A 24,127-nucleotide genomic window follows, 5' to 3' on the forward strand; every position below is an offset into this window, starting at 1 on the left:
AGATAAATGGTACTCTTGCATTTAATCTTGTCAAACATTTTATATTGTTCACTTACTACATTCTAGCCACAGGAGTTCTCTACAAGTCTCAGTTCAAGTTCATCTTCTTTATATCCTGTACTTTGAGCATTACTGAATGGATATCAAGTTGAGTCCAGCACAAAAGCTTGTGGAAGATATTTTGTCGGATTCCCCCTCATTGCTTTGTACTTAATAAATTTTGTTTGCAAGGCTACCTGGGGAAGGTGGGGAAAAGATGTGCACTGCTAACTACTTCCACAAGCTTTCCCACTGGATCCAATCTATCAAAAGCCATGACTATTATGCTTTAAGATCTGTCTTGTTATTTTGTTATGTGCTTTCTAGATGACCTACAATTCCCCTAGTTCCTTCTGTAATACCTAGGTCTCTCTATATATTTGAATGTATATTTGGCCTCATGTCTCCATCCGCCACAGAATTCAGGTTAAAGCCTTCCTTATGTTATCAAAGATTTCAGGTTTTCACGGCTGGTAACATCATTAGGGTTTGTAGAATCTTTCGGGCTCAAGTGCCGTGTTCTACTGGAGAAAGTTTTCCTTCCAGACGTTTCGTTCTCGGCTGCGGAGAACATCCTTATGTGTCTGGCTTTTTCCAAATGTATTTTTTTCCTAGTCTTTATAAAGTGTACTCCATCTCTTGCCGGTAGTTCTTAATTAGACTAGTAGCGCCAGAAATTATACCTGTCTTAAGGTACAATTTCTGTAGCCATTCTGAGGCATTCTTCTCTCTTTATAGCTCTCTACTTTTTTACAGGAAAACTTCACAAGACTACCATCTAAACTCCAAGGTCTTACACTTCTTTCCTAGAGCCTCTTAGTACAGTACAATAACTGTGCTTAACCACATCATTCTCACATGGATGAACAGGACAAGATAATGTCAGTGGACTTGAGAAATCTTGGGAACTTGTTTGTCACAGCCTGAATCCAGGTACTGGGAAGAGCTCACATGCTAACCAGTCTGGTTGGCACACAGTTACTAGGGACTCACCAACCACCACCACCCTTCTTGCAGAATGTGGTTAAATCACCTCTGGCCTTGAGGGGCTGAGAGTCTTCTTCCCCATGTAGCATAGCTGTTCTCTCGCAGGAACACCCCTAAAAGCAGTTTCTGAGTTCAAGTGGTTCAGAACATCTTCTGATTCCGCTGCTCCCACAAGAGCTCTCTTCCAATTAATTCCCTCCCCTTCACCCTTGAACGTTTCTTCCCCCTGTTGTCTCTGCTTCTGTAGTCCTAACCCATAGCACACATTACATACAGGTTGCCACCACAGATACCTCACTGGCCATCTTCTGTCTTGTTCCCATCTACCATTGCTTCTTCCTTATTCCACTTCTTGCATGAAGATTGCCAGAAATATCTGTGATGCCCAGGGGTCGTTTTGTAGAAAAATAGGTGGTGGAGCTCATCCAGGGGTTGTTATGCAGCTGCATATACTATTCAATGGACAAGGAGGTGGAACTCTCAGAAAGTAGGAGGTGGAACTCTCAGAAAGGTTCAGGAGCTGTGCTCCTATGAGCTCCCACTGAATCCGAGGCCTGGTGATGCCTTTTAACTTGAAGCAAAGGCACTTACTTGAATTATGACATTATTAAATAATGATGGAAAGCAAGTCAAAGGATCCGGTTGCCTTATCTTGTTTCTACACTCACACAGTTACTTAACTCACATAAATCCTACCTCTAAAAAGAAGATGCTTTGATGCTAATTATAATATTATCACCAGGGTCTTTTCACAAAGCAAGCTTGTACGCCAGTTCTAAATATATAGCTCTCACAAAGACTCCACCCTCCCGGCCTAGCCAATCACAGTGGGACCTAGCTCATAAATAGGTCATAAAACAGGATGTGTGAGCTGCTATGGTGATTGAACAATGGGTAGTGAATAGGGAAGAAAAAGGGAATTTAGGGTTTTGGTGGTAGCAGAGACCTATTCTGCCTTGAAACCTTTGACATTAATTATTTCTTGTCAGGTTAAAAACCTGAGCTGTAGCTTTTAGATTAAACCCTTTAAGCCTAGTTTATATCTAGGTCTTAGTTATATTGGTGTTTCTCAGCTGCTACAGCAGCACTGAGAAGATGGAAGATGTAAGTAGCTATAGGGTAACCTCTTCAGCCTGGATACCCTGCCCAATTGGAAAGGTGTTGAGTTCCTGGCCATTTCCGTTCATGTTTTCCCAACTTATCCTATTCCCTGGGCCTCATGCCTTTCTTACTCAATTTCTGTGAGTGTGCTTTGCTTCCCTATCCAGCTGTGTTTCACTCTTTGCTGTGAAGCCCCTATATTCCCTGTTGCAGTCTCTGCCCAATTCCTGCCTCAGCCCTGCTCCCATATGTCAGCTGTTATCTTTGCTCAGATACTGTATCAGAGAGGCTGTTTGTCTCCTTCCCCCATGACAAGACAAGTGGAACAATTTCAGTCCCCCTGACCTAAAGTTCCTCCTCACTTCCATTTTTTGTTCACTTACTTCCATTTTTGCTTCTCAGCCTCTGCTTCCAGATGATAGAGAGGATCACTCCACTTGGAAGGATTTGGGTCGGAAGATTCGCCTGCTTTCCCTATATCTCTGGCCAAAGGGGAACTGCCTGCTACAGTGCCTGGTGGTATTCTGCCTGACACTTATGGGGATGGAGCGTGTTGTCAATGTTTTTGTGCCTATCTATTACAAGAAGATTGGTAAGTAGTGGATGAATTGTTTCCAAGGCAGCATAGCGCTGCTCCAGAATGTGTTAACAGAGAACATGGGACAAATGAGCTGCTTCCACAAGGAAGGTTTGTTCTGGTTTGGCATCTAAACCAGAGCAGGATAGTTTATTTGTTTAGACTTACATCTTGCCCTCCCAGTGAGATGGGCTCAGGTTGTCTTACAGGTCATGTAGTATCATGAGGGAAACAAATACTGGGTAAAAAACAATAATCGGACTTAAAATTCATACAATTTAAAATAAAGTTCAAACAGAGAATAGAATGGAAGTTACCATTATGGTAACACACCAGTTGAAACCCTCTGGGCAGTGTTGCGGGATGTTGAGCTACTGACCACTAGGCCGAGCTGACAGTAGGGGAGGCCAAAGATGGAGATTAGGATGTCCGCTGCCTCCACTGAAAGCCCAGCGGAACAGCTCCATTTTACAGGCCTTGCAGAATTGCCGTAGATCCCGCGGGGCCCTGTTCTCAGATGGGAGCTTGTTCCACCAGGCTAGGCCAAGGCTGAGAAAGCCCTGGCCTTAGCTGAGGCCAGTCAGATATCTTTTGGGCCAGGGATAACCAGAAAGGTGTTGATCGCCCGGTCGCAAAGCTCTGTGGGGCACGTACAGGAAAAAATGGTCCTTGAGGTATGCCGAGATACGCAGATATTATTTTAGAGCATCCGCATGATGCTGTCTCCTAATTGTCTGCTTTCTGTGATCTCCCCTGCTTTGGTGCCCTGTTTCCCCAACCTGGTTCGATGTGATCTTTTGGGAAATATCACAGCTAAGGTGTGTTTTGTATACTGTGTGAATGGGAAGGTATGTATTTTTGTAAATCCCACCTTCATTGGCACCGTTTTTCTTGATTCAGCTTCCTGTGGTTCCCAGTTCCTACTATCGCAGGAAGGCTTTAAAGAAAGAAATCAGTAATTGACATATTGCAGTAATATTATAACAATATTTGTGGAAGTCCTTTTGAATTCCTCAGCTTTTATGGAAAGATAAGCCCTCTAGCCCTTTTTATTGTAGAAATATGCCCTCTTCCCTTATATCCCCTGGATGAAAGCAGGTAGAGAAGTACATTTTTAATATATGAAAGCTTGGTATTCAGAGGAATTAGTAGATAGATTATAATAATGCTGTAGCAATATGTCAGTTGCTAATTTTTAAATCTTGGAACAGCCTTCTTATAGCACAGGGGGTGGGGGAGAGAATGATAGCCACAGGAGGCTGAGGCAAGTTAAGTTACAAAAACTGGCGTGTGAATGCTTCGGCACTACTGCAAATTCCTCCGTATCCAAGCACGGCTGCTTGCAGATGGTAGCTCTCATGTCCACGCTGAAAAATTGTCACCATGTGGAAACAGCCATGGTTGGGTTTTTCATGCGGAGGCATCCTTGGAGTTCCAGATTCCCTGGGGAGTGATGGAGAGAACTGGAATCATATTCTCTGTTTTAACCAGTTTTTTAATTGGCCACGAGAGGGTGCCCTTACACAGACACTGGCGGAGTGCAGAGGACGGAAAAGGAGCCATCTGGGATAATCCCAGCATTATTTCCTCCCGAGTTGCTGTTTACAGTGTACCCACGGAATGCTTTGATACTAGTTGCATATCTCAGGAAGCTGCAGTCAGCTCAATGTGGCCTGTATCCACAACAAACCCTGTGTTTTGGTATATTAGCTTAGCAGCATGTGCCAGAATGGTACATGCACATCTTGTGTGAAGAGGCCCTTCAACAGTCTCATTCACAAGTGTCAGCAGCTGCCTGGTACATTACGTGCCTGTTGGGAACTGTGACTTGGAACAGCTAGCACAGTATAGTGGACTTCTAATGGTGGCATGGGTGGGGCACCAGGCCCTGGCCAGAGATGGAGATATCGCGTGGAGAGCCAGTTTGGTGTATTGGTTAAGTGTGCGGACTCTTATCTGGAAGAACCGGGTTTGATTCCCCACTCTTCCACTTGCACCTGCCTTGGGTCCACCATAGCTCTGTCAGGTTGTCCTTGAAAGGGCAGCTGCTGTGAGAGCCCTCTCCTCCCCACCCACCTCACAGGGTGTCTGTTGTGGGGGAGGAAGGGAAAGGAGATTGTGAGCGGCTCTGAGACTCTTCGGAGTGGAGGGCGGGATATAAATCCAATATCTTCATCTACCTCACAGGGTGTCTGTTGTGGGGGAGGAAGGGAAAGGAGATTGTGAGCGGCTCTGAGACTCTTCGGAGTGGAGGGCGGGATATAAATCCAATATCTTCATCCACCTCACAGGGTGTCTGTTGTGGGGGAGGAAGGGAAAGGAGATTGTGAGCCGCTCTGAGACTCTTCGGAGTGGAGGGTGGGATATAAATCCAATATCTTCTTCTTCTTCTTGTCTTATTACATGACACACAGAGGCAGTGGCATCGACTGTCCCCCCCGCCCACCCCTTGATTCTTCCCAAATGGTTCCTTTCCTTAGTGCTTTAATGTGGCTGCCCACACGGAGGGGAGAGTTGGCTGCCCTGGGAGTGTGCACGGCATGTATTCTGGGGAGAGAGAGCCAGGGATCAAGAGAATGCAGGGCTGCTGGGTACTTCGTCTCTCCTGCCATGTTGCTCCCTGTGCCGGAGAAGCCTCTTGTATTGTTTATCCATTCCACATGTTATAAAGAAAGACTTGGTACCCTGGGGTAGTGCAATTCTTGACTGTTTAGGTACCTTCCAAACAGACTGAGGAGCGAGAGGGGTTTGCATAGCTTGCTCCGTGGTATGCTGGTTTCCACCATCTGCATGAAGTGCATAGCGGCTTGAATTGTCACCCTTCGGCAAAGACCTCCTCCGAACTGTCCAAGACCCGGTGCCCCCCCTTGTTCCCTTATCCTCCTCCTGTATGGACCCCCTCTGGGCACTCTCCCTCCTCCCTCAGATCCCTGCTATGTCCAACTTGTGCGCTTGGAACACCTTCCCAAAACCCTCTCTTCTCCTGTCTGGATTGTATGTAATAATGCTCAGATGATTTCATTCCCTGCTGAATCTGCAAAGTCAGAGCGAGCTTCTTCAATGGCATTGCTTCTTTTCCTTGTAGCCAGCTCACGGGAGGATGCGGTAGCCCTCAGAGATCTCCCCGTTGCTTGTCCAAGGTCTTCTGTCCTGAGCCTTACTGTGACCTCTCATCCCATTTTGTCCTAGCTCAATGCTGTGTTCAGATCCTAGGGGAGGAGAGGCAGCCTGCAGGGGGGGGCCCTCCCCTTGTTTTTCAGAAGCTGCTGGTGTGTGCCAGGTTCCCATGCCCCAGTGGGCGGTACGAGTGCCAGCTCAGAGCAGCTATTGAGAGGTGTTTGAATAGGGAAGGATGGACTCTGGACCTGCCTTTCAGCCCTGACTTTTAGACTTTACAAAAGAGTCATTTCAGGCGGGAGGAGTGGAATTGCGAACTGCATGCAAAATTGCTCAATGGGAATGGAGCTGGGAGTGAGGGATGTTCTGTCCTACATGCTAAGCAGATGCTGGGCAGAGAGATCCCTCATGATCCTACCTGGGGAAGGCTACACCCTCTATGTCTTAAGCAGATGGCTTGTTCCACCCCTACCCCACCCCCCAGTCTAGGCAGTTCTGGCTGCTGTTTCTGTCTGTCTTGTGGTTCAGAGGTCAAATTTCCTCCAGGGTGAGGAGGGGTTAAGAACACCAGTAGCCATCTTGGGTCAGACAAATGATTCGTCTAGTTCAGCATCCTGTCTTTGTCAGCAGGAGAGGCTTATGAATACTAAGCATCTGACAATCCTAGGTGTAATATTCTTGAAAGTGCAAACTATACTTCCTCACGTCGTGGCCAGTAGCTACCAATGACCTCCCTATCCTTTCAAAAAAGGTCATTGATACTGCTGGCCATGACTACAGCCTGTAGTAGTGAGTTCTCTAGATCAGTTACTGGGCAAGAGTTCTTCAGCTACCTGTTAGTTTCCCTAGAGAAAATCCACCTGTGCCATTTAAGTTGGTAAGTCTAGGTGAATGCTATTGGGATCTAGGGATCTGGGGCCGATTAGCTTATAGATCAGTTCTTCTAGGTCTGAACCTGCAAGGGAGTGTCTCAGTAGCCCTCTTTGCCTTACTTTGTCAGGCTGCATATTTCCCAGATGCTGTTGTGCACCTGATGTTTTTTTTACAGCAAAGCCCTGGTCTTACCAATTTTAAGCACTGCGCTGGAGAGCAGGTATCCTGTTTGCTGTACTTGCTTCCCGGTCCGTGTCTCTGCTGAGCCAGTGAGTACGGCACGAACACCAAAAGCCCACGAGAGCATTGTCCTGCTTTCGACTCTCTCCTCTTTGTTTTTGTCCCACACCCCATAAGGAGTTGCGGTGATGGGAAGTTGGAATTTAGATCCAGGATACATTCTGGAAGATCTGAGTTGAAGTCCCCACCTCTCCATGGGCTCGTTTTGTGGACTCTGGTGATTTCCTGTCATTTAACCTCCATTCCCCATACTGAAAATTGGGAATAACGGTGATCTACCTCACTATGTTGGTGACAAGCGAACAAGCTCAATACGAGGTTACAGAGTGTACAGTGTCAGTGATCTAGAGTGGTGGATGTTATTGCACAGTCTCCTGCCCTCACAGGATGGCTACGTTCCCCTCCCCCACCGCCTCAAGAGCATCCTTTTTCTTTTCTTTTTTTACCTGTGCTTGGGAACAGGGCAGATTAACACCCTCCATCATGTACTGGGTAAAGTAAGATAGGATGGAGGAGGGGGGATCTTCTCCCCCCCCCCCCAATAGGAGAAATGAAAGGCAAGACAGAGGCACTCCCAGAAGGGGTCACCCACCCTGCCAGTTAGGATTACCCAGCAAAGTGCCGCTGGCGGGGAATAAACAAGGAGCCTTTGTGTGCCTTGCCTGGTCTCGCAGCAGCCTAGCAGGGGATTGGATGTGTGTGTGTATGTGTGTGTGTAATCTTTGCTGCTGTGTGGTTCCTTGAAAGAACAAAGGAAGCAAGGAGACTCCAATGGGTATTTCTCTGATCAATGAAAGGGTGGGCTTCTGGGACAGGATGGGTATGAAGTATGCATAATGGCAAGGGGGAACTGTCAGAGGAGGGGCTTGCTTAAGGAGAGTAGGATCTGGCCCACGGAGAGGCCTGGTGGAGCTTGAAAAGGGGATCCGAGGCCACTGTTCAGAGATCGCAGGTTTTGGAGACCGACCGGCAGGGGGCCAGTTCCACCCCCCTGAGCTGTTGTGCCAGCTTAACGATTGCCTTCCATAAATGATGATGACATGTGCCTCACAGATGCTGCAAGGTCCATTATCAGATCTTCCCAGCCTTTTGAAAATGGAGTCAGCATGGTACAGTGGCTAGTGTGTCAGGCTAGGAACTGAGGAACCCTGAGTTCAAATTCACACTCAGCTGTGAAGGTCTCTAGGGTTTCCTTGGAGGCAATCACTTTCACTCAGCCTGACCTGCCTCTTAAGTTCAGTGAGAGGGCAAAACTGGAAAGAGAACCATGTCTGTGTTGAGCATGGCAGAAGGGTGTGATGAAAAGTGTGCTAGGTAAATAGAAGCAGCAGCTGTGAGGGGGTCGCAACTTGGATAAAGGCCACTAAGCAGGATGAGATGGAGGTTAGCTTTGCCTTTCAAAACCACCTCCCCTGGGCTTTTGTTAGCCTGCAAGAGAAGGCTACAGACATCTTTTTGTTATTATTATTATTATTATTACCTTTAATTTGTTTCCTGCCCTCTCCGCAAGCGGACTCTGGGTAGCTAACACTCAGTTCAAACCTTCAAACGATAAGTACAATTAAACAGTTCAAAACTTCAAACAGTAAGTACTGTTAAAACATTTTAAAAACATTTTATGGTGCTGTTAAGCACCTGGGTGGGATTGTCCTTTACTAACAGTGAACCCGTAGTGGTTCCAGTTTCTCAATAGTATAGAGCGGCAGTCCCCTCCCAGTTTAGGTGCCAAAGGCGTGTCGAAATAACTTGGTTTTGCAGGCCCTGCAGAATTGAGAAAGGTCCTGCAGGGCCTTTATGGCCTCTGGGAGTGCATTCCATATTTCAGGTGCTGCCACTGAGAAGGCCCTGGTCCGTGTAGAGCACAGCCTGGCCTCCCTTGGTCTGGGGATGGACAATAGATGTTGTGTCCCTGAACGCAGTGCTCTCTGGGGAACATGTGGAGAAAGGCGGTCCTGAAGATGGACAGGCCCCTGATCATACAGGGCTTTAAACACCTTGAAACGGACTCAGAACACAATAGGTAGCCAGTGCAGTTCTCTCAGCACTGGCTGAATGTGCTCCCATCGAGGGAGCCCCATTAACAGCCGCGCTGCTGCGTTCTGCACTAGCTGCAGGTTCTGAGTCGGGGTCAAGGGTAGCCCCATGTAGAGAGCATTACAGTGATCGATTCTTGAGGTGACCGTGGCATGGATCACCATTGCTAGGTCATTGTGTTCCAGGAAAGGGGCCGACTGCCGAGCCTGCTGGAGATGGAAAAAGGCGGATTTGGCAGTGGCTGCAACCTGAGCCTCCATTGTCAAAGAAGACTCAAGAAGCACTCCCAAGCTCTTGACCTTAGGGGCTGATATTTTCATCATCGCATCCAGCCCCTCTCCTCAAAACAGTCCCCAAGTTTCAAAAAGATTGGACCAGGGGGTCCAATTCTATAAACCCCAAAAGAAGGTACCCCTATCCTTCATTATTTCAAAATGGAGGGAAGGCATTTTAAAGGTGTGTGGTTCCTTTAAATGTAATGGCCAGAACTCCCTTTGGAGTTCAATCGTGCTTGTCACACCCTTGCTCTTGGCTCCACCCTCAAAGTCTCCTGACTCCGCCCTCAAACCCCCAGATATTTCTTGAGTCAGACCTGGCAACCCTAACACAGGACCGCGGGAGAGACACATTGAGGACCCTAACCTGTGTACTCCGTAATATCAGGTTATTTGCTCTGACTGGCAGCAGCTCTTCATGGTCTTGGTCAGAGTCTTTCAGTGACTATTTCTTGGTTATTGCACAGCAGTAGCGGAAGAGGCTGGTAACCGTTTTCGCACACAGCTCACCTCGCAGTCGCAATCCTGTTCCCTCCGCAGCGTCCGGTCGGATTTCCCGCCATCCGCGCCGGAGTTACAGGAAGTGCCGCGGCTTTTGCGTAGCAAACGTAAACTGGGTTTTAGCGGTTTACGTTTGCTACGCAAAAGCTGCGGCACTTCCTGTAACTTCGGCGCGGATGGTGGGAAATCCGAACCAGACGCTGCGGAGGGAACAGGATTGCGACTGCGAGGTAAGCTGTGTGCGAAAAGTATCTTTTAAACTGGAGAAGCAGGTATTGAACAAGGGGGCCTTCTGCGTGCAAGACAGGTGTCATACCACTGAGCCACGGTTACCCCGTTGGATGTGGTTTTGGATTAAGGTTTAAAATGGTGTTTTTGATTGCCAGAAGGCAAAAGTTCCACATAGTTCTAGCATGCTTGCTTTTCAGCCCTGTTCCTTTTGCTACCCATGTACAGCTTCAAGGCTGTGCAGGATTGGTCACTGGGAAGGCTGGGATCTAAACAGGCAGGGAGTATCTGGAAGAGATACAGATGAGATGTTGGAGGTGCTCTCCTGCTGCTTACCAGCCTCTTCTGCTACTGCTGTGCAATAACCAAGAAATAGTCACTGTTTTACTGTGAGCAGTTTCTTCCATGTTACTTCACCACACGCGTTGACTGTATTTTCACAGTCTGTTTTTAAAAGGTTTCCTTTTCGTCATTGTGGGGGCTCACTAACTTTTGTGAGTACATCTCCGAGTGGTTTTTTGTATTTCATGAAAGTGACATTGTCCCTGAAGAGAAACTTTAGAGAGATTCAAGGAAGCTAGAAGGAGAGCTCAGGGTCTCATCAGCTGTGAGAATGCAGCTGAGGGTGGTGAGTTGGTAATAGAGGTGTGAGTCTGATGAGACGAAAGTGGCTCACAATAGGATTTGCTGGGGGGAAAGTGTCCCTTGTATTCACTCTTGTCTCCTGTTCCCAGTTTGGAGAGCCAGTTTGGTGTAGTGGTGAAGTGTGCCGACTCTTATCTGGGAGAACCGGGTTGGATTCCCCATGCCTCCACTTGCACCTGCTGGAATGGCCTTGGGTCAGCCATAGCTCTGGCAGAGGTTGTCCTTGAAAGGGCAGCTGCTGTGAGAGCCCTCTCCAGCCCCACCCACCTCACAGGGTGTCTGTTGTGGGGGAGGAAGGGAAAGGAGATTGTGAGCCGCTCTGAGACTCTTTGGAGTGGAGGGCGGGATATAAATCCAATATCTTAATCTACCTCACAGGGTGTCTGTGGGGGGGGGAAGGTAATGGAGATTGTGAGCCGCTCTGAGACTCTTCGGAGTGGAGGGTGGGATATAAATCCAATATCTTCTTCTTCCCCAGTGAATGAGCTTACAGAAGGGGTTAGTTGGCACACGCTGGTCCGGACTGTTTTCGTCTTCTCATCCCTCAAGTTCCTCCAGGGGGGAGGTGCTGGTGAGTTGGTGTCCATGCACTCACATCTGTGCATTTCTTTCTCCATCCTCTATATCTGTTTGCGCTTTCTCACCATTTCTAACCTTCCTGCCCCCTATAAAGAAGGCAGTAATTTTCCTTTGATCCAAACCTGTCTCTCTGTTGCCTCTGCCCCACTCCGACCCAAGAAAAAAAGGCTTCTTAGTCCCTCTAGTCCAGCCTCATAGTTTTAAGGAAGGACCAATAAGTGAGCCTCTACATCTAGTGAACCCCTACATCCCCTTTGCCAAGCTACACCACAGTGAGGTTCATCTCTGAGGCACCTGGCTGCAAACGTTGCTTTCAGCTAGTATTTACAGCCTTCTCCCAATCTGTGATTTTTGTCAGAATGCTTCACCCCACTCTGGAAGAAGACATAATTTTGTGTGTGTGCGTGAGTCAACACACATGGTCATACAGTACATGTTAGAATCTGAGAGCAAGCTTTATGACCTGCATGTGAGCTCATATACATTTTAAGCCATTTTATAACAAGTCACACCATTGGTCCCTTTAGCTCAGTCGTGCTTAGCCAAGAACTTTCTCAGCACCTGCTGTCTGAGAGCCTCTAAGCTAGAGTTGCCAGAGATTGAACTTGGAACCTTCTGCATGCAAATCATGTGCTAGGCCACAGAGCCACAGCCCCTCTTAGAATCGTAGAGTTCAAATGGACCTCCAGGGTCATCTAGTCCAGTCCCTGGCACAGTGCAGGAAATTCACAAATACTTCCCCACACACATCCCCAGTGACACGCCCAGGAGATGGCAAGAAAACCTTCCAGGATCCTGTCAGTTTCATGTCCTAGGAGTATGTACCCCTTCCTGTGAGCTTCATGCATTAGGAGCATGCTTTAGGACTCTGTGGAGGGGAGTAGGTGATTTCTACCCTGTGGAGGAGAGTTTGCTCACCTTTGTGCTTGGTAGCTAGGACTGGCCATATGACTAGGCGGGATAAAGAGGACCACCTCAGGCAGATTTTTGGACACCGATGAAGAGCAACAAATTGTCATGGATTTAATTTACTGTAGTAAAGTATAGTATAGCGATGGCGTGGGAGGGAAGGAGGAGGATTTGTGTATTCTGACCTGATACCAAAATATCTGTCCCTAGTGGGGCTAATGCCCATCACCCCATTTGTTCTTTTGCACAGAACCCCTTCCTGGTGAGGAGGCATGGCTGGAACAGTGAAATTCAGAATCAGCCCTGTTTGTGCTCTAGAGACTGTTAAGCTTTCTGGGTCATTCTCAAAAGTCTTAGGGGCCGTTTCCCATCTCTCTGTAGATTCCATTCATGGTGGGAATGGGACTGATTTCCATCTGAAATGCATAACGTACTCTTCCCCTCTGCAGGCTCTACTGGCTTCGTTAGCAACTTGCGCACCTTCCTCTGGATCCGGGTGCAGCAGTTTACCAACCGTGAAGTCCAAGTGAAGCTCTTCAGGCACCTTCACGGTCTGTCCCTTCGCTGGCACCTGGGGCGCAAGACGGGCGAGGTGTTGCGCAGTGTCGACAGGGGCACTAGCAGCATCAACAACCTGCTCAGGTACACGCACGCATCCGTCTGACGGAGCGTCCCATTAATCGTGGGCTGGTGATTTGGAGCTACGTGCAACCGTGCATTCTCTTGCTGGCTCTGGGTGGTGGTGGTGGTGACAGGGACTTGCTTATCATGTGTCCTGACTCTCCCCGTCCTCCTATCCTGCAGCTACATCGTCTTCAGCATCTTCCCCACTATAGCTGATATCATCATTGCTATTGTGTATTTCACTTCACTCTTCAGCGCCTGGTTTGGCCTCATCATCTTCGTCTGTATGGTCCTATATCTCAGTGAGTGTTTGGTGGAGATGGAAGGGAGGGGGTTAAATGGGGGGAGGTTGCCGCTGCTACCCTTGCCTGGGTAAAGAATGCATATGGACCATCTTCAGCTCTCTTATTTGCCTAGGGGCGTTTTCGCACTCACCTTCAGCCGGCGCGACCCCCCTCTTCACCGCGCAGGATCTGCGCGGATTTCGCACTAAATGCCGTGGAGCAGCCGGAAGAGCCGGAAACTCCCGTCGCAAAAGCCGCGCAAACGGAAACTGCTTTTTGGCGGTTTACGTTTGAGCGGCTTTCGCGCCGGGAGCTTCCGGCTGCTCCGCGGCATTTAGTGCGAAATCCGCGCAGATCCTGCGCGGTGAAGAGGGGGGTCGCGCCGGCTGAAGGTGAGTGCGAAAACGCCCCTAGTGTTTGGGGCTCTTGCCCTAGGTAGATAATCACATTAAGGGTGGGGAGAAGCAGTAGTGTTTTGGAGTATGATACGCTGGCATTCTGTTGTGCATTTGTGGATGGTTAAAATCGTGAAGACTGAGGACTCGTGAGAAAGATGTTACGCGTTTGGTGGGGGAAGGTGTGCGTGTCACTTTTGTGCCTAGGAAACTGTTCCCAATAATGTAATACAAAGGAATGGTATCATTTATAGCACTATATCCTTGTACAAATTGCAGCTTTTTGTTTCCAAATATGCCCAAGTTAGTAAAAAGCTTCCGTTCATGTGTGTCTTGCCCCCAAAAGCTGCAATTCAGACACAACTTGTAAAATATACCAGTGCCAGTGAAGTAGTTGTACCAGAGTTAGTGTGGAATGTTGGTTATCAAATTGCCACTCTGTCACGGGATTCTTTGCTCGGAACTTCATTCCCAGGCGTGTGGGGGCCTAGTACATATTGGGACCATGGAGAGAAACATGGCCCATTGAGGAAATGCATGTGTACTAATAGGCTACGTGCAGGTTTCCCCAGTGGATCAAAAGCTGCTTCCCTGGACCTTTCAGGTCAACAAAATGACTCATGGGGTAGATGAAAGCTTAAGCTTCCTCTCCCTGCATATTTCAGTCCCATCCAAATCGGGCCTCCATGTACTTGGGAATGGACTTCCAAGCTTGGACCTCCCAGCACACATTTGGTTGGCAGGATCGGCGGGGAGGGAAGACAGTCTACTCTACCTCACAGGCTTGTTGTGATGATAGAATGGGTGGGGGTCACCCCAAACTCCTTGGAGAATGGGTGGAATAAAAATCAAATAAATGAATACCTGAATTGTATTACCTCTGGAGGTTAAAGATTTTTAGAGATGTTTTTAATTGATGGAAATGTCATGCAGATTCAGCAAATTTTATCCTGTATGATGGAATTCAGGCTTCGTGGACAGAAATCGAAGGGATTGTTTTTAAATAACTGGTGCAAATCTAAAATCCGAAGCACTCATCTTACTTTTTGAGTTATTTGAGAAATGGTTTTTAAGGAGATACTGAATTATTGTTGCAGTCTTTTAGCCGCTGTTAAAACTTTGCAAGGATCATCATTGGAATATCACATCAGACCCGGAGATTTGGCTAATTAGAATCAAGGGTTCAGATCCTATGAGTCAGTTGTGTGCATGCTTCAGCCACACAGTGTGCTTCCTTCGTTGCTGGAACTTCCGCATGCGTGGTCCTATTGATAACTGTTGGGAAATGTGGTTTAAAATTCAGAGGTGAGGAAGTTGCAATAAATGGAGATGAGACTTAAGTTTATCAAAACAAATAAAGTTTACTATAAAACATCAGGAAAAGGTATTCAGGATAAAAGAAATAAAACTTAGCATTCTAGCATGGCTATCTGTGACTTATCCGCTACATGGCTACTTTACAACCCTTTGTTAGCTGGTTTCTTGTACCAAGAGACAGGAAGACAGGCAATTCACCTTGCATATGAGATTAAAGGAGTTTCACACACAAGGTGCCAACTGACCAATACAGTGTTTGCATTCCCCCCCCCCCCTTTAGAAGAAACCCAGTTGGGTTTAAGGTACAATACATCACATCCTCTTTTAGGTAAACAACAACAGTTAACTCTATAATGTCTGAAATGCAATTAACTTGAATTCCTACAATAACCATTAATCTTGTGTGAAAGGAGGTTTTAGCAGAAGAGGAAGCATTCTTCGTGGCAGCGACTATCTAGCATGCTTGGAACTTCTTCATAGGATCCAATTCTAGGTAGTTTGAATAGTTTACGTGGCAGCCAGCTGAGAAAGTGATCTTTATTCCTTTTGTGTTGGAATATTCAGTGTAATAATTATAAGGCTAAAATACAGTCGTTTCCCATTATAATAAATAAATTAGACTGTGTTTTGTATTTGGGGAAGTGATTGTTCAGGGGCTTCCTTGTATTACATGCATCTCTGATTCATGAACAAGGTAAATCATGCAAAATAAGAAAACTTGCTTAATTGGAATAATGTGTAGAGGTCTCACTAGAGCAGGGGTACTCAACCTTTTTAAATAGGGGGCCAGTTCACTATCCCTCAGACTGTTGGAGGGCTGGACTGCCGTTACTGTACAAGGCCGCAGGCCGTCAGTTCTCCGTCTTCTGCATCTCTCTCCCTTCCCCACACCACACACCCCGGCCTGGGAACTCACCTCACCTCGGTATCACCTCACACTCTGACTCCGCCGCCTCAGCCCAGTGCCGGAAGTGTGCGTTGCTAACGCAAGTTTAGGTCGAATGTCACTTCCGGTCTGATTTTGCCATAACCCGGCGGGCCGCATAAACGTCCTCAGCGGGCCGCATCTGGCCCGCGGGCCGTAGGTTGAGGACCCCTGCACTAGAGAATACTTCTTGGCATGGAATTTAGATTACTGTGGCTCAGGTGTTTTTATAAATACTGATCATGAGTCTATACGGGGAAGAAGAGATGTTTCCGCTTCGGCTTCGTGAGTTTGTCGGTTGCTGCAACGACTCTCTCTTTTCACGCAGCCCTGACCATCGCAATCACTGAGTGGCGGACAAAATATCGCCGTGAAATGAACACTCTTGACAACAGTGCTAAATCTCGAGCTCTTGATTCGCTTCTCAACTTTGAGACGGTATTCAGAAGCCACATGGAGGCTATTGGGGAGGGAGAGAAGAGGTGGGACAGGTTGGTGCTTGGATGAGGTCTGCCTATTGGGTATGAGCTAAGCCCCAGAGTCAGTTAATGGCTCTCATTGTGCAGGGGAGCTGGATGGTGCTGGTTTTAAATGGGGAAAATCCACGCTAGTTACTGACGTGTCCTTGGTATTGTGGTTTGTTGCAGGTGAAGTATTTCAATGCAGAGAATTACGAGGCTAACCGCTTCAATGATGCCATCCTCAAATACCAGGTAGGGCGGGACTCTTGGTCAGGCTTCCCCCCCTTGGCAGTGAGAGTGATGATACTTTTCTTTTGAATGGCCCTTCTCTTCGGGGCGCAACATGCACGTGCGCACACACATGGCAGTTTGGAGGTTGGAGGACCGAGAATGACCTTACCCCTGCAATTCCTGTAGAGAAAAACCACTACGAATAAACGTATGGAAGGGCAACTCTGGGTCCAAACGGACCTGATAGCAAGCAGTGGGGAGCCTGCGTGGCCCCAAGGAATTTAATTTAATTTTTTCTATTTATACCCTACCCTATTCTGCAAGCGGGCTCAGGGCCGCTTACAATATTAAAAACTTTACAGCAAGGTTAAATCAACCTCATCCAAGTTAAACAATATCATAATTACAAAATTATCAAATTAGATCAAAACCATGATCGACGTCATTGGCAAGTCATAAAGCCGCATATAGGCTGGTAGTATTCAGCATAACTTGAACACCTAGGTAGTAAGGTGCTAGGGAAAGCGATGACTTCAGGGGACACCTGCTGGATCAATTAAAAGCCTTGGATAAGTCCCGCAGGGCCTGGATCTCCAACGGGAGCTCATTCCACCAGGTAGGGGCCAGGACCAAAAAGGCCTTGGCCCTTGTTGAAGCCAGTCAGGCATCCTTAGGACCAAATATCACAAGAAGACATTGTGCAGCTGACCTCCGAGCCCGGGGAGGCTCGTATGGGGAGAGGTAGTCTCAGAGATATGCAGACCCCAGGCCATAAAGGGCCTTAAAGGTAAGGACCAACACCTTGAAACAGATCTGGTGCTTGAGAGGTAGCCAGTGCAGTTTGCGCAGCACCGGGTGCATCCACGCCCAGAAAGGCCTCAATACTAATAACTGGCCTTCAGCATTCTGCACCTGCTGGAGTTTCTGGAGCAGGGTCAAGGGTCGCCCCATGTAGAGAGAGTTACAATAGTTTAATCTAATTCCCTAACACTAGCCTATTATGGTCTCAAGCTGACAGTGAATAGGATCAGCAACTCAAATTTAGTGCCTACAAGTACTAAATGCAACCAAAACTGCACTTCAAGTTGAAGAGGAAGTTGGACAGACTCCCTGTCATCAATATGGACAAAGGGAAGACTCTTTATAGTCTAGGACACCTTTCGATATTAGTAGGAGAGGTGCTGCACCTAGAGTGATTCTTTGATCCACCAATTTGATGGTGTGTGAGACTGGAACTTACAGTATGTGGGAACCCTGTATGACTGATATAGGTTACCTTGCCGTGAGAGAGGGTAGTAGGGTTCCCAACCCCCCGCCCTGCCGGGGGACCCCTGAATTAGGAGCCTTTCCCCCCGATCTCCAAGAACATGGAAGCGGGAGGGGTGGTGGGGGGAAAAGGCGTGGCCTCCCTTCGCGAGGTGCATGCTGGGACTCGTAGTCCTTGCATCCTCCGGCTGCTACAGGCCTTTCCTCGGGGAGTTTGGCCGGCGGAGGGGAGGGAGCTCCGCCCCCAGAGGACCATGTGTGTTTCTACCTCCGGAGGCTTCAGTCTCTGATTGAAAGGCTTCCTCTTGGGATGGGGTGTCTGTGTTACTTTGAAAAAGTTGGCAACAACTCATGAGTAGAGAGGCCGATCCCCCTTCAGTGTTGCCAGAAATGGGGGGGGGGGGAAGTCTGCTGAGTACTTCATTATTCTCTTATGTGGAGATCGATTCTCATAGGGTATAATGGGGAATTGATCTGGAGGTTTTGAGGGCTCTGGGGGCGCTGTTTTTTGAGGTAGAGGCACCAAATTTTCAGTATAGTATCTAGTGACTCTCTCCAAAGTATCCGCCAAGTTTCAAAACGATTGGACCATGGGGTCCAATTCTATGAGCCCCCAAAGAAGGTGCCTCTATCCATTATTTCCTATGGAAGGAAGACATTTAAAAAGGTGTGCGGTCCCTTTAAATGTGATGGCCAGAACTCCCTTGGAGTTCAATTATGCTTATCACACCCTTGTTCCTGGCTCCGCCCCGATGTCTTCTGGCTCCACCGCCAAAGTCTCCTGGCTCCACCCCCAAAGTCCCCAGATATTTCTTGAATTGGACTTGGCAACCCTAGAGGGTAGGCACCTAATTTCCAATATTTAATGCAATATTCTATAGAGGACAGAGGGGTGGAGAACTTACTACGTATTCTGTGTAAGCTGCTGAGCTGCTCTGATAGTGCTTGGGTGGTCCTCTTTCTCCTCTCTTGGCAGGGAGCAGAATGGAAAGTCAACGCATCTCTGGGATTCTTGAATCAGACCCAGAACTTGGTGATCAGTGCGGGGCTGCTGGTCGGCTCCTTACTCTGTGCCAACTATGTGTTTGTGAAGAAGCTCCAGGTAAGTTTGTGCCTGCTGTAGACACCGTTGATCCAAGCAGCTCTGACTACAGGGGACCCACAAGCTAATCTAGTCTGCATGCCACACATGCCCTGTGGAGGCCGCAGCAAGTAGGCCAGCTTATCACATGGACCTGGCCCTCATTGTTTGGCGAGTTTCCTCAACACTGCCAGCCTTGTCCATGTAATCAGGCAGCGACTTGGAAATTCTTCATGCGGTGGGGCTAAATGTATATGGAGAACCACTTTATGTGGTGTTGTGCCTGCCAGGCAGAATCTGTTTCCATTGCACCCCGGGCCCACATATCAGCCCTGAATCTCTTTATAGGATAAACTCCTGCAACATATGGACACACACATTTGTCAGCATGTAGTACCCATCAGTAGCCTTAAGATATCTGCAGTGTGTCCCAATTAGAAATGCAAATGAGAAAGATCCTCTGACAAGGTTGGAGGGGATGAAACAGTTTGCAGCATAAAAGCCACAAGGAAAGGAAAGGTAAGGAAAGCTGCCAGATTAAACTGTGAGAAGATGAGACTCTGTGTGTGTGTGTGTAAAAGCTTTGTTGATTCTGAGGCCTCTTCACAAAGGCTAATAAGTGTTAACTGAGTTCAGCAATGATTGTAGACTGAAACCACACTATGGATAATGGGCATCCAAGGGAGTAGAAGATTAAAACAGAAACAGATTGGCAAACTGGCCTTTTTTGAGAACAAAAGCAATCACAAACAAGAGCAAAGACTGGAAAAGGCTTGTCACTAATTAAAGAGATCTGAGGGCAGTGGGGGAAACCTCACCAAATGGGAGCTGGTTTCCACCAACATCAGAGGAAGAGACCAACGGGCTTAGAGTTGGTATTCCAGATGTGAAAACACACATTCCCACACATTGGAATCCAAATGTGGGGGAGGGGATAACAAGATGAAGGAGATCTAAAGGAGACTTCCAGAAGAAATATCAGTGGAGGAGGTAAAAGAGAGGCGCAGTATAAAAAATAAGATGTGGGACTTTTCTTCTTAGATTAAGGCAGAATGGCTAACTGTAAATTACAGGAAAACAAAACACAGTAAAATTCTTTCCTTCCAGGGCTTTATTTTGTAACAGGAACTCCTTTGTATATTAGGCCATATACCCTTGAGGTAGCCAGTCCTCCTGGAGCTTACAGTAGGCCCTGGAATAAGAGCCGTGTAAGCTCTTGGAGGATTGGCTACATCAGGGGTGTGTGGCCTAATTTGAAAAGGAGTTCCTGTTACAAAAAAAGCCTTCCTTCCTTCCTCCCTCCCCTTCCCTCCCTCCCACTCAGAAATGTTCTCCTTTCCCTCTATTTTGTCCTCACAACAAAACTATCAGGTGGGTTAAACTAATTGGCCAAAATCTAAACAACATTCCTGAAGAGTTTAAATTGTTTAATTGTAAAGGCCAGATTTGCACTGCTAAGTTCAAGTGAATGGGAACTGGAAGAACTGTGAGTTGAAACCAGAGATATTAAAGGAAGAATGTGTGAAAATTATTTCCATAGTCAAAAGAAATTAAAAACCTTGGTGGATGACTCATGAAACTCTTAAAACTGTTAAAGATAGATGAGTAGCAAAAGTAAAAGGTGAAAGAAACAGAATCAGAAGTTTAAATGCAGCATTCCATTGACTGGTATGTAGAGACAGCGAGCTACTGTAATATCCAAAACTCTGCTATCTATCTAATCTATCTAATCTATTTTATCTATCTAATCTATTTTATCTATCTAATCTATTTTATCTATCTATCTATCTATCTATCTATCTATCTATCTATCTATCTATCTATCTATCTGTCTGTCTGTCTGTCTGTCTGTCTGTCTGTCTGTCTGTCTGTCTGTCTGTCTGTCTGTCTGTCTGTCTGTCTGTCTATCTATCTATCTGTCTATCTATCTATCTGTCTATCTATCTATCTGTCTATCTGTCTGTCTATCTTATCTGTCTATCTTGTCTATCTGTCTGTCTGTCTGTCTGTCTGTCTGTCTAATCTGTCTGTCTGTCTGTCTGTCTATCCTGCCTGTCTATCCTGTCCATCCTGTCCATCCAGTCCATCCATCCAGTCCATCCATCCATCCATCCATCCATCCATCCATCCATCCATCCATCCATCATTTTATTTTGGATGGTCTCATGAGAGAGTTTTCAAAGTATGAGATGATCAGAAGTGGTTTACTATTGCTTTCTGCACAGTACTAATCAGGATTAGCTGAAGTTTCACTTCACTGCCTTTGTTAATGATAGATCCTCTGCCAGTGTTACCTTCAACTATTGCTCCTGGCCAATAGCTACCTTTCAAAGATTTCTCCATCCCCATCACCACTGGAACTGTCTGTTCTCTTCTGCTGATGTGGCTGTTCGTTCATGAAAGGGGTCGGTGCATCTTAGTCTGGTGTCTCGGCTGTGGCCATTCTGCCTTGAGTGACTCTGCTAGGAATTTAACCTCTTGGAAGAGTCTGCTCCTTATGGTATTGCTCTCAGCTTCGCTGACACATACAACCCCCCTTGAAAACATTAAGGTGTTCATCCAAGAGGGGTACTCCCTAGATAGCTACTGTTAATTCAAAAGGTAATGACAGCCTCCCTAAAAGTGTTATGTCCAATACTAAAAAGCATTTTTTGTGTGTAACTTGTATGTGAAAATAAGATGACCCTCTCATTTTTTTTTTTGATGGCATAGCTGGGGGAAAAAATCCCTAGTCTTGCATTCTAGGAAATTCTATATTACCACCAGCATCACAGATCATCTAGTATAACCGTGTGGGTATCTACCTTTTCCCAGGAGGCACTAACAATCGCTAGCGGGAAGGATTTCTGTCTCATGCACACAGTGCTCCGTAGCTGCTTTCTGCTTTATATGGGAGAGAGATATGAAGATAAGTCAGTCACTCAGCCAGCCAGCCAGTCAGTCTCTCTCTCTCTCTCCGCCTCCCCCCTTCCCTCCCCCCCTTTTGCTTTTCCTTTTTTGGAGAGGAAGGAAGGGGGAGGAAAGAGCGAGAAAACAAAGCTGGAGTGCCATGGCAGTTTTAAGACCAGCAATGTTTTATTCTAGGTTTAAGCTCTTGTGTGCAGGCATACTTCTTCAGAGGGAGGATGGATGGAGTCTTCTGACAAGCACAATGTACATTGAGGAAATTATTTTGGTTTATTCTGAAAAGTTGTGATTTTTTTTTTAAAAAAAGACTGGATTTCTCTGTTCCTATCTGGATTTATTTTCTTTCAGAAAAGGATTAGGAATTAGAACACTTGGGTTGGTCCTTATATCTTGGTGAGTTTCTGATGCCAAATGATAATAGCACACGTTGGTAACGAGACAGGAAAACTAGCTCTCAGTTTAGTCCAGGAAGATGCATTGTCTTGAGCTTTGTTATCGATTGCAATTCAGGAGTCCCTCTTTCTAATCTCCCTTTGAAATTCCTTTGTAAGAGCACTGCTCCTCTTACTGGGAGAGCCAGTTTGGTGTAGTGGTTAAGTGCACGGACTCTTATCTGGGAGAACCGGGTTTGATTCCCCACTCCTCCACTTGCACCTGCTGGAATGGCCTTGGGTCAGCCATAGCTCTGGCAAAGGTTGTCCTTGAAAGGGCAGCTGCTGTGAGAGCCCTCCCCAGCCCCACCCACCTCACAGGGTGTCTGTTGTGGGGGAGGAAGGGAAAGGAGATTGTAGGCCGCTCTGAGACTCTTCGGAGTGGAGGGCGGGATATAAATCCAATATCATCATCATCTTCTTCTTCTTCTTCTTCTTCTTCTTCTTCTTCTTCTTCTTCTTCTTCTTCTTCTTCTTCTTCTTCTTCTTCTTCTTCTTCTTCTTCTTCTTCTTCTTCTTCTTCTTCTTCTTCTTCTTCTTCTTCTTCTTCTTCTTCTTCTTCTTCTTCTTCTTCTTCTTATGTCAGCAACTGAATGCTGTGGTTTCTAATGTCAGACTTATGTCCATTTATTCTTTGCATCCTCTTGGACTGAATCCTCCTGGATGGAATTGAGATCTAGGTTTCTTGTCTCATTACCAGTGCTGTTATCTCCATGCCTACTACCCGTCTTCATATCACACCTAATCCAATCATTCACCTATAATTCCGGTCAACATCTGAAATCACTTTTACAAAGTTTATATCCCTGGTACCTTGTATTACATTTTATGGCATGCATGGCCTGGCTGAACAAAGTGACATTTATGTCAGATCTGGCCCTCGTAACAATTGAGGTTGACACCTCTGTCCTATCCCATGTGATTTGGTGGCAGAGGGAAGTACAACTTTCTTTGGGCGATATTATCTGTTTTTGCAAAATCTGGACATTGAGGCTGCAATTTGGAAAGGCTGATATGATGGAGAAGGGGTCCTATAGTCTAGAGCTAGGGTTGCCAAGTCCTCACTGGCTGCCAGCGGGGGACTTTTTTTTTTTGCATCATCATGAACTGACGCATCATGCCAGGTTTGCTGTGTGGGGATGCTCTAGGAAATCATGGAAAATTCTATGGTTTCACACAGACACTCTAGCAATTTTGGAAGGGAACTCTATGGTATCATTTTTTTTTCCTGTGCTGTACATACAGTAGATCTGCAGGTGATTGGCGTATGTTGATGGCTTCACACAGAGGTCAAGGATTTCTTCTCCCTCAACTCATATTTCAATGAAAGAACTGGGCAAGGGGAAGAAAAGCTGTTCTCTTTCCCTCTCAGTACTACAGCTCTCATTTAGTCCTCTGTGTTAAGGGGTAAGGGAGTCTGAAGTACAAGGTCATTCAAAGACTGAGCACTGTCTGTCTTACATAGGGTAGATAACATAAGCATTTCCATGTTCTGTCACAGGGAGGCACCCTCACTTTGGCTCTGACCCATTCTTATTTTGGAGAGCCAGTTTGGTGTAGTGGTTAAGTGCGTGGACTCTTATCTGGGAGAACCGGGTTTGATTCCCCACTCCTCCACTTGCGCCTGCTGGAATGGCCTTGGGTCAGCCATAGCTCTCGCAGAGGTTGTCCTTGAAAGGGCAGCTGCTGTGAGAGCCCTCTCCAGCCCCACCCACCTCACAGGGTGTCTGTTGTGGGGCAGGAAGGTAAAGGAGATTGTGAGCCGCTCTGAGACTCTGTCCTTGAAAGGGCAGCTGCTGTGAGAGCCCTCTCCAGCCCCACCCACCTCACAGGGTGTCTGTTGTGGGGGAGGAAGGTAAAGGAGATTGTGAGCCACTCTGAGACTCTTTGGAGTGGAGGGCAGGATAGAAATCCAATATCTTCATCTTCTTCTTCTTCTTCATCTCTGTTTTCTTTAGGTGGGCGATTATGTTCTCTTTGCCACATATATTATCCAGCTGTACACGCCATTGAACTGGTTTGGCACCTACTACAGGTAACCTTGTAGGGAGTCTATTTTGTACTGTATTTTGGAATAGCAGTATGGGTGATATAAAATAA

The 24,127-nt window shown here is 46.8% G+C and overlaps 1 protein-coding gene across 1 annotated transcript in view; it reads left to right on the top strand.

Annotated features, from left to right (window-relative positions):
• ABCB6 (ATP binding cassette subfamily B member 6 (Langereis blood group)) overlaps window positions 1–24,127 on the top strand; it is a 45,926-nt gene that overhangs the window by 8,357 nt on the left and 13,442 nt on the right. Inside the window, exons 3-10 of the mRNA XM_060262173.1 lie at window positions 2,530–2,719; window positions 11,096–11,188; window positions 12,555–12,747; window positions 12,910–13,031; window positions 15,979–16,088; window positions 16,298–16,363; window positions 18,585–18,710; window positions 23,986–24,062. Of these exons, the coding sequence (XP_060118156.1) occupies window positions 2,530–2,719; window positions 11,096–11,188; window positions 12,555–12,747; window positions 12,910–13,031; window positions 15,979–16,088; window positions 16,298–16,363; window positions 18,585–18,710; window positions 23,986–24,062 (977 nt within the window). The remainder of the gene's footprint in view (window positions 1–2,529; window positions 2,720–11,095; window positions 11,189–12,554; window positions 12,748–12,909; window positions 13,032–15,978; window positions 16,089–16,297; window positions 16,364–18,584; window positions 18,711–23,985; window positions 24,063–24,127) is intronic.

This window comes from Heteronotia binoei, chromosome 21 (genome assembly GCF_032191835.1).
Source record: "Heteronotia binoei isolate CCM8104 ecotype False Entrance Well chromosome 21, APGP_CSIRO_Hbin_v1, whole genome shotgun sequence".
Taxonomy (NCBI): domain Eukaryota; kingdom Metazoa; phylum Chordata; class Lepidosauria; order Squamata; family Gekkonidae; genus Heteronotia; species Heteronotia binoei.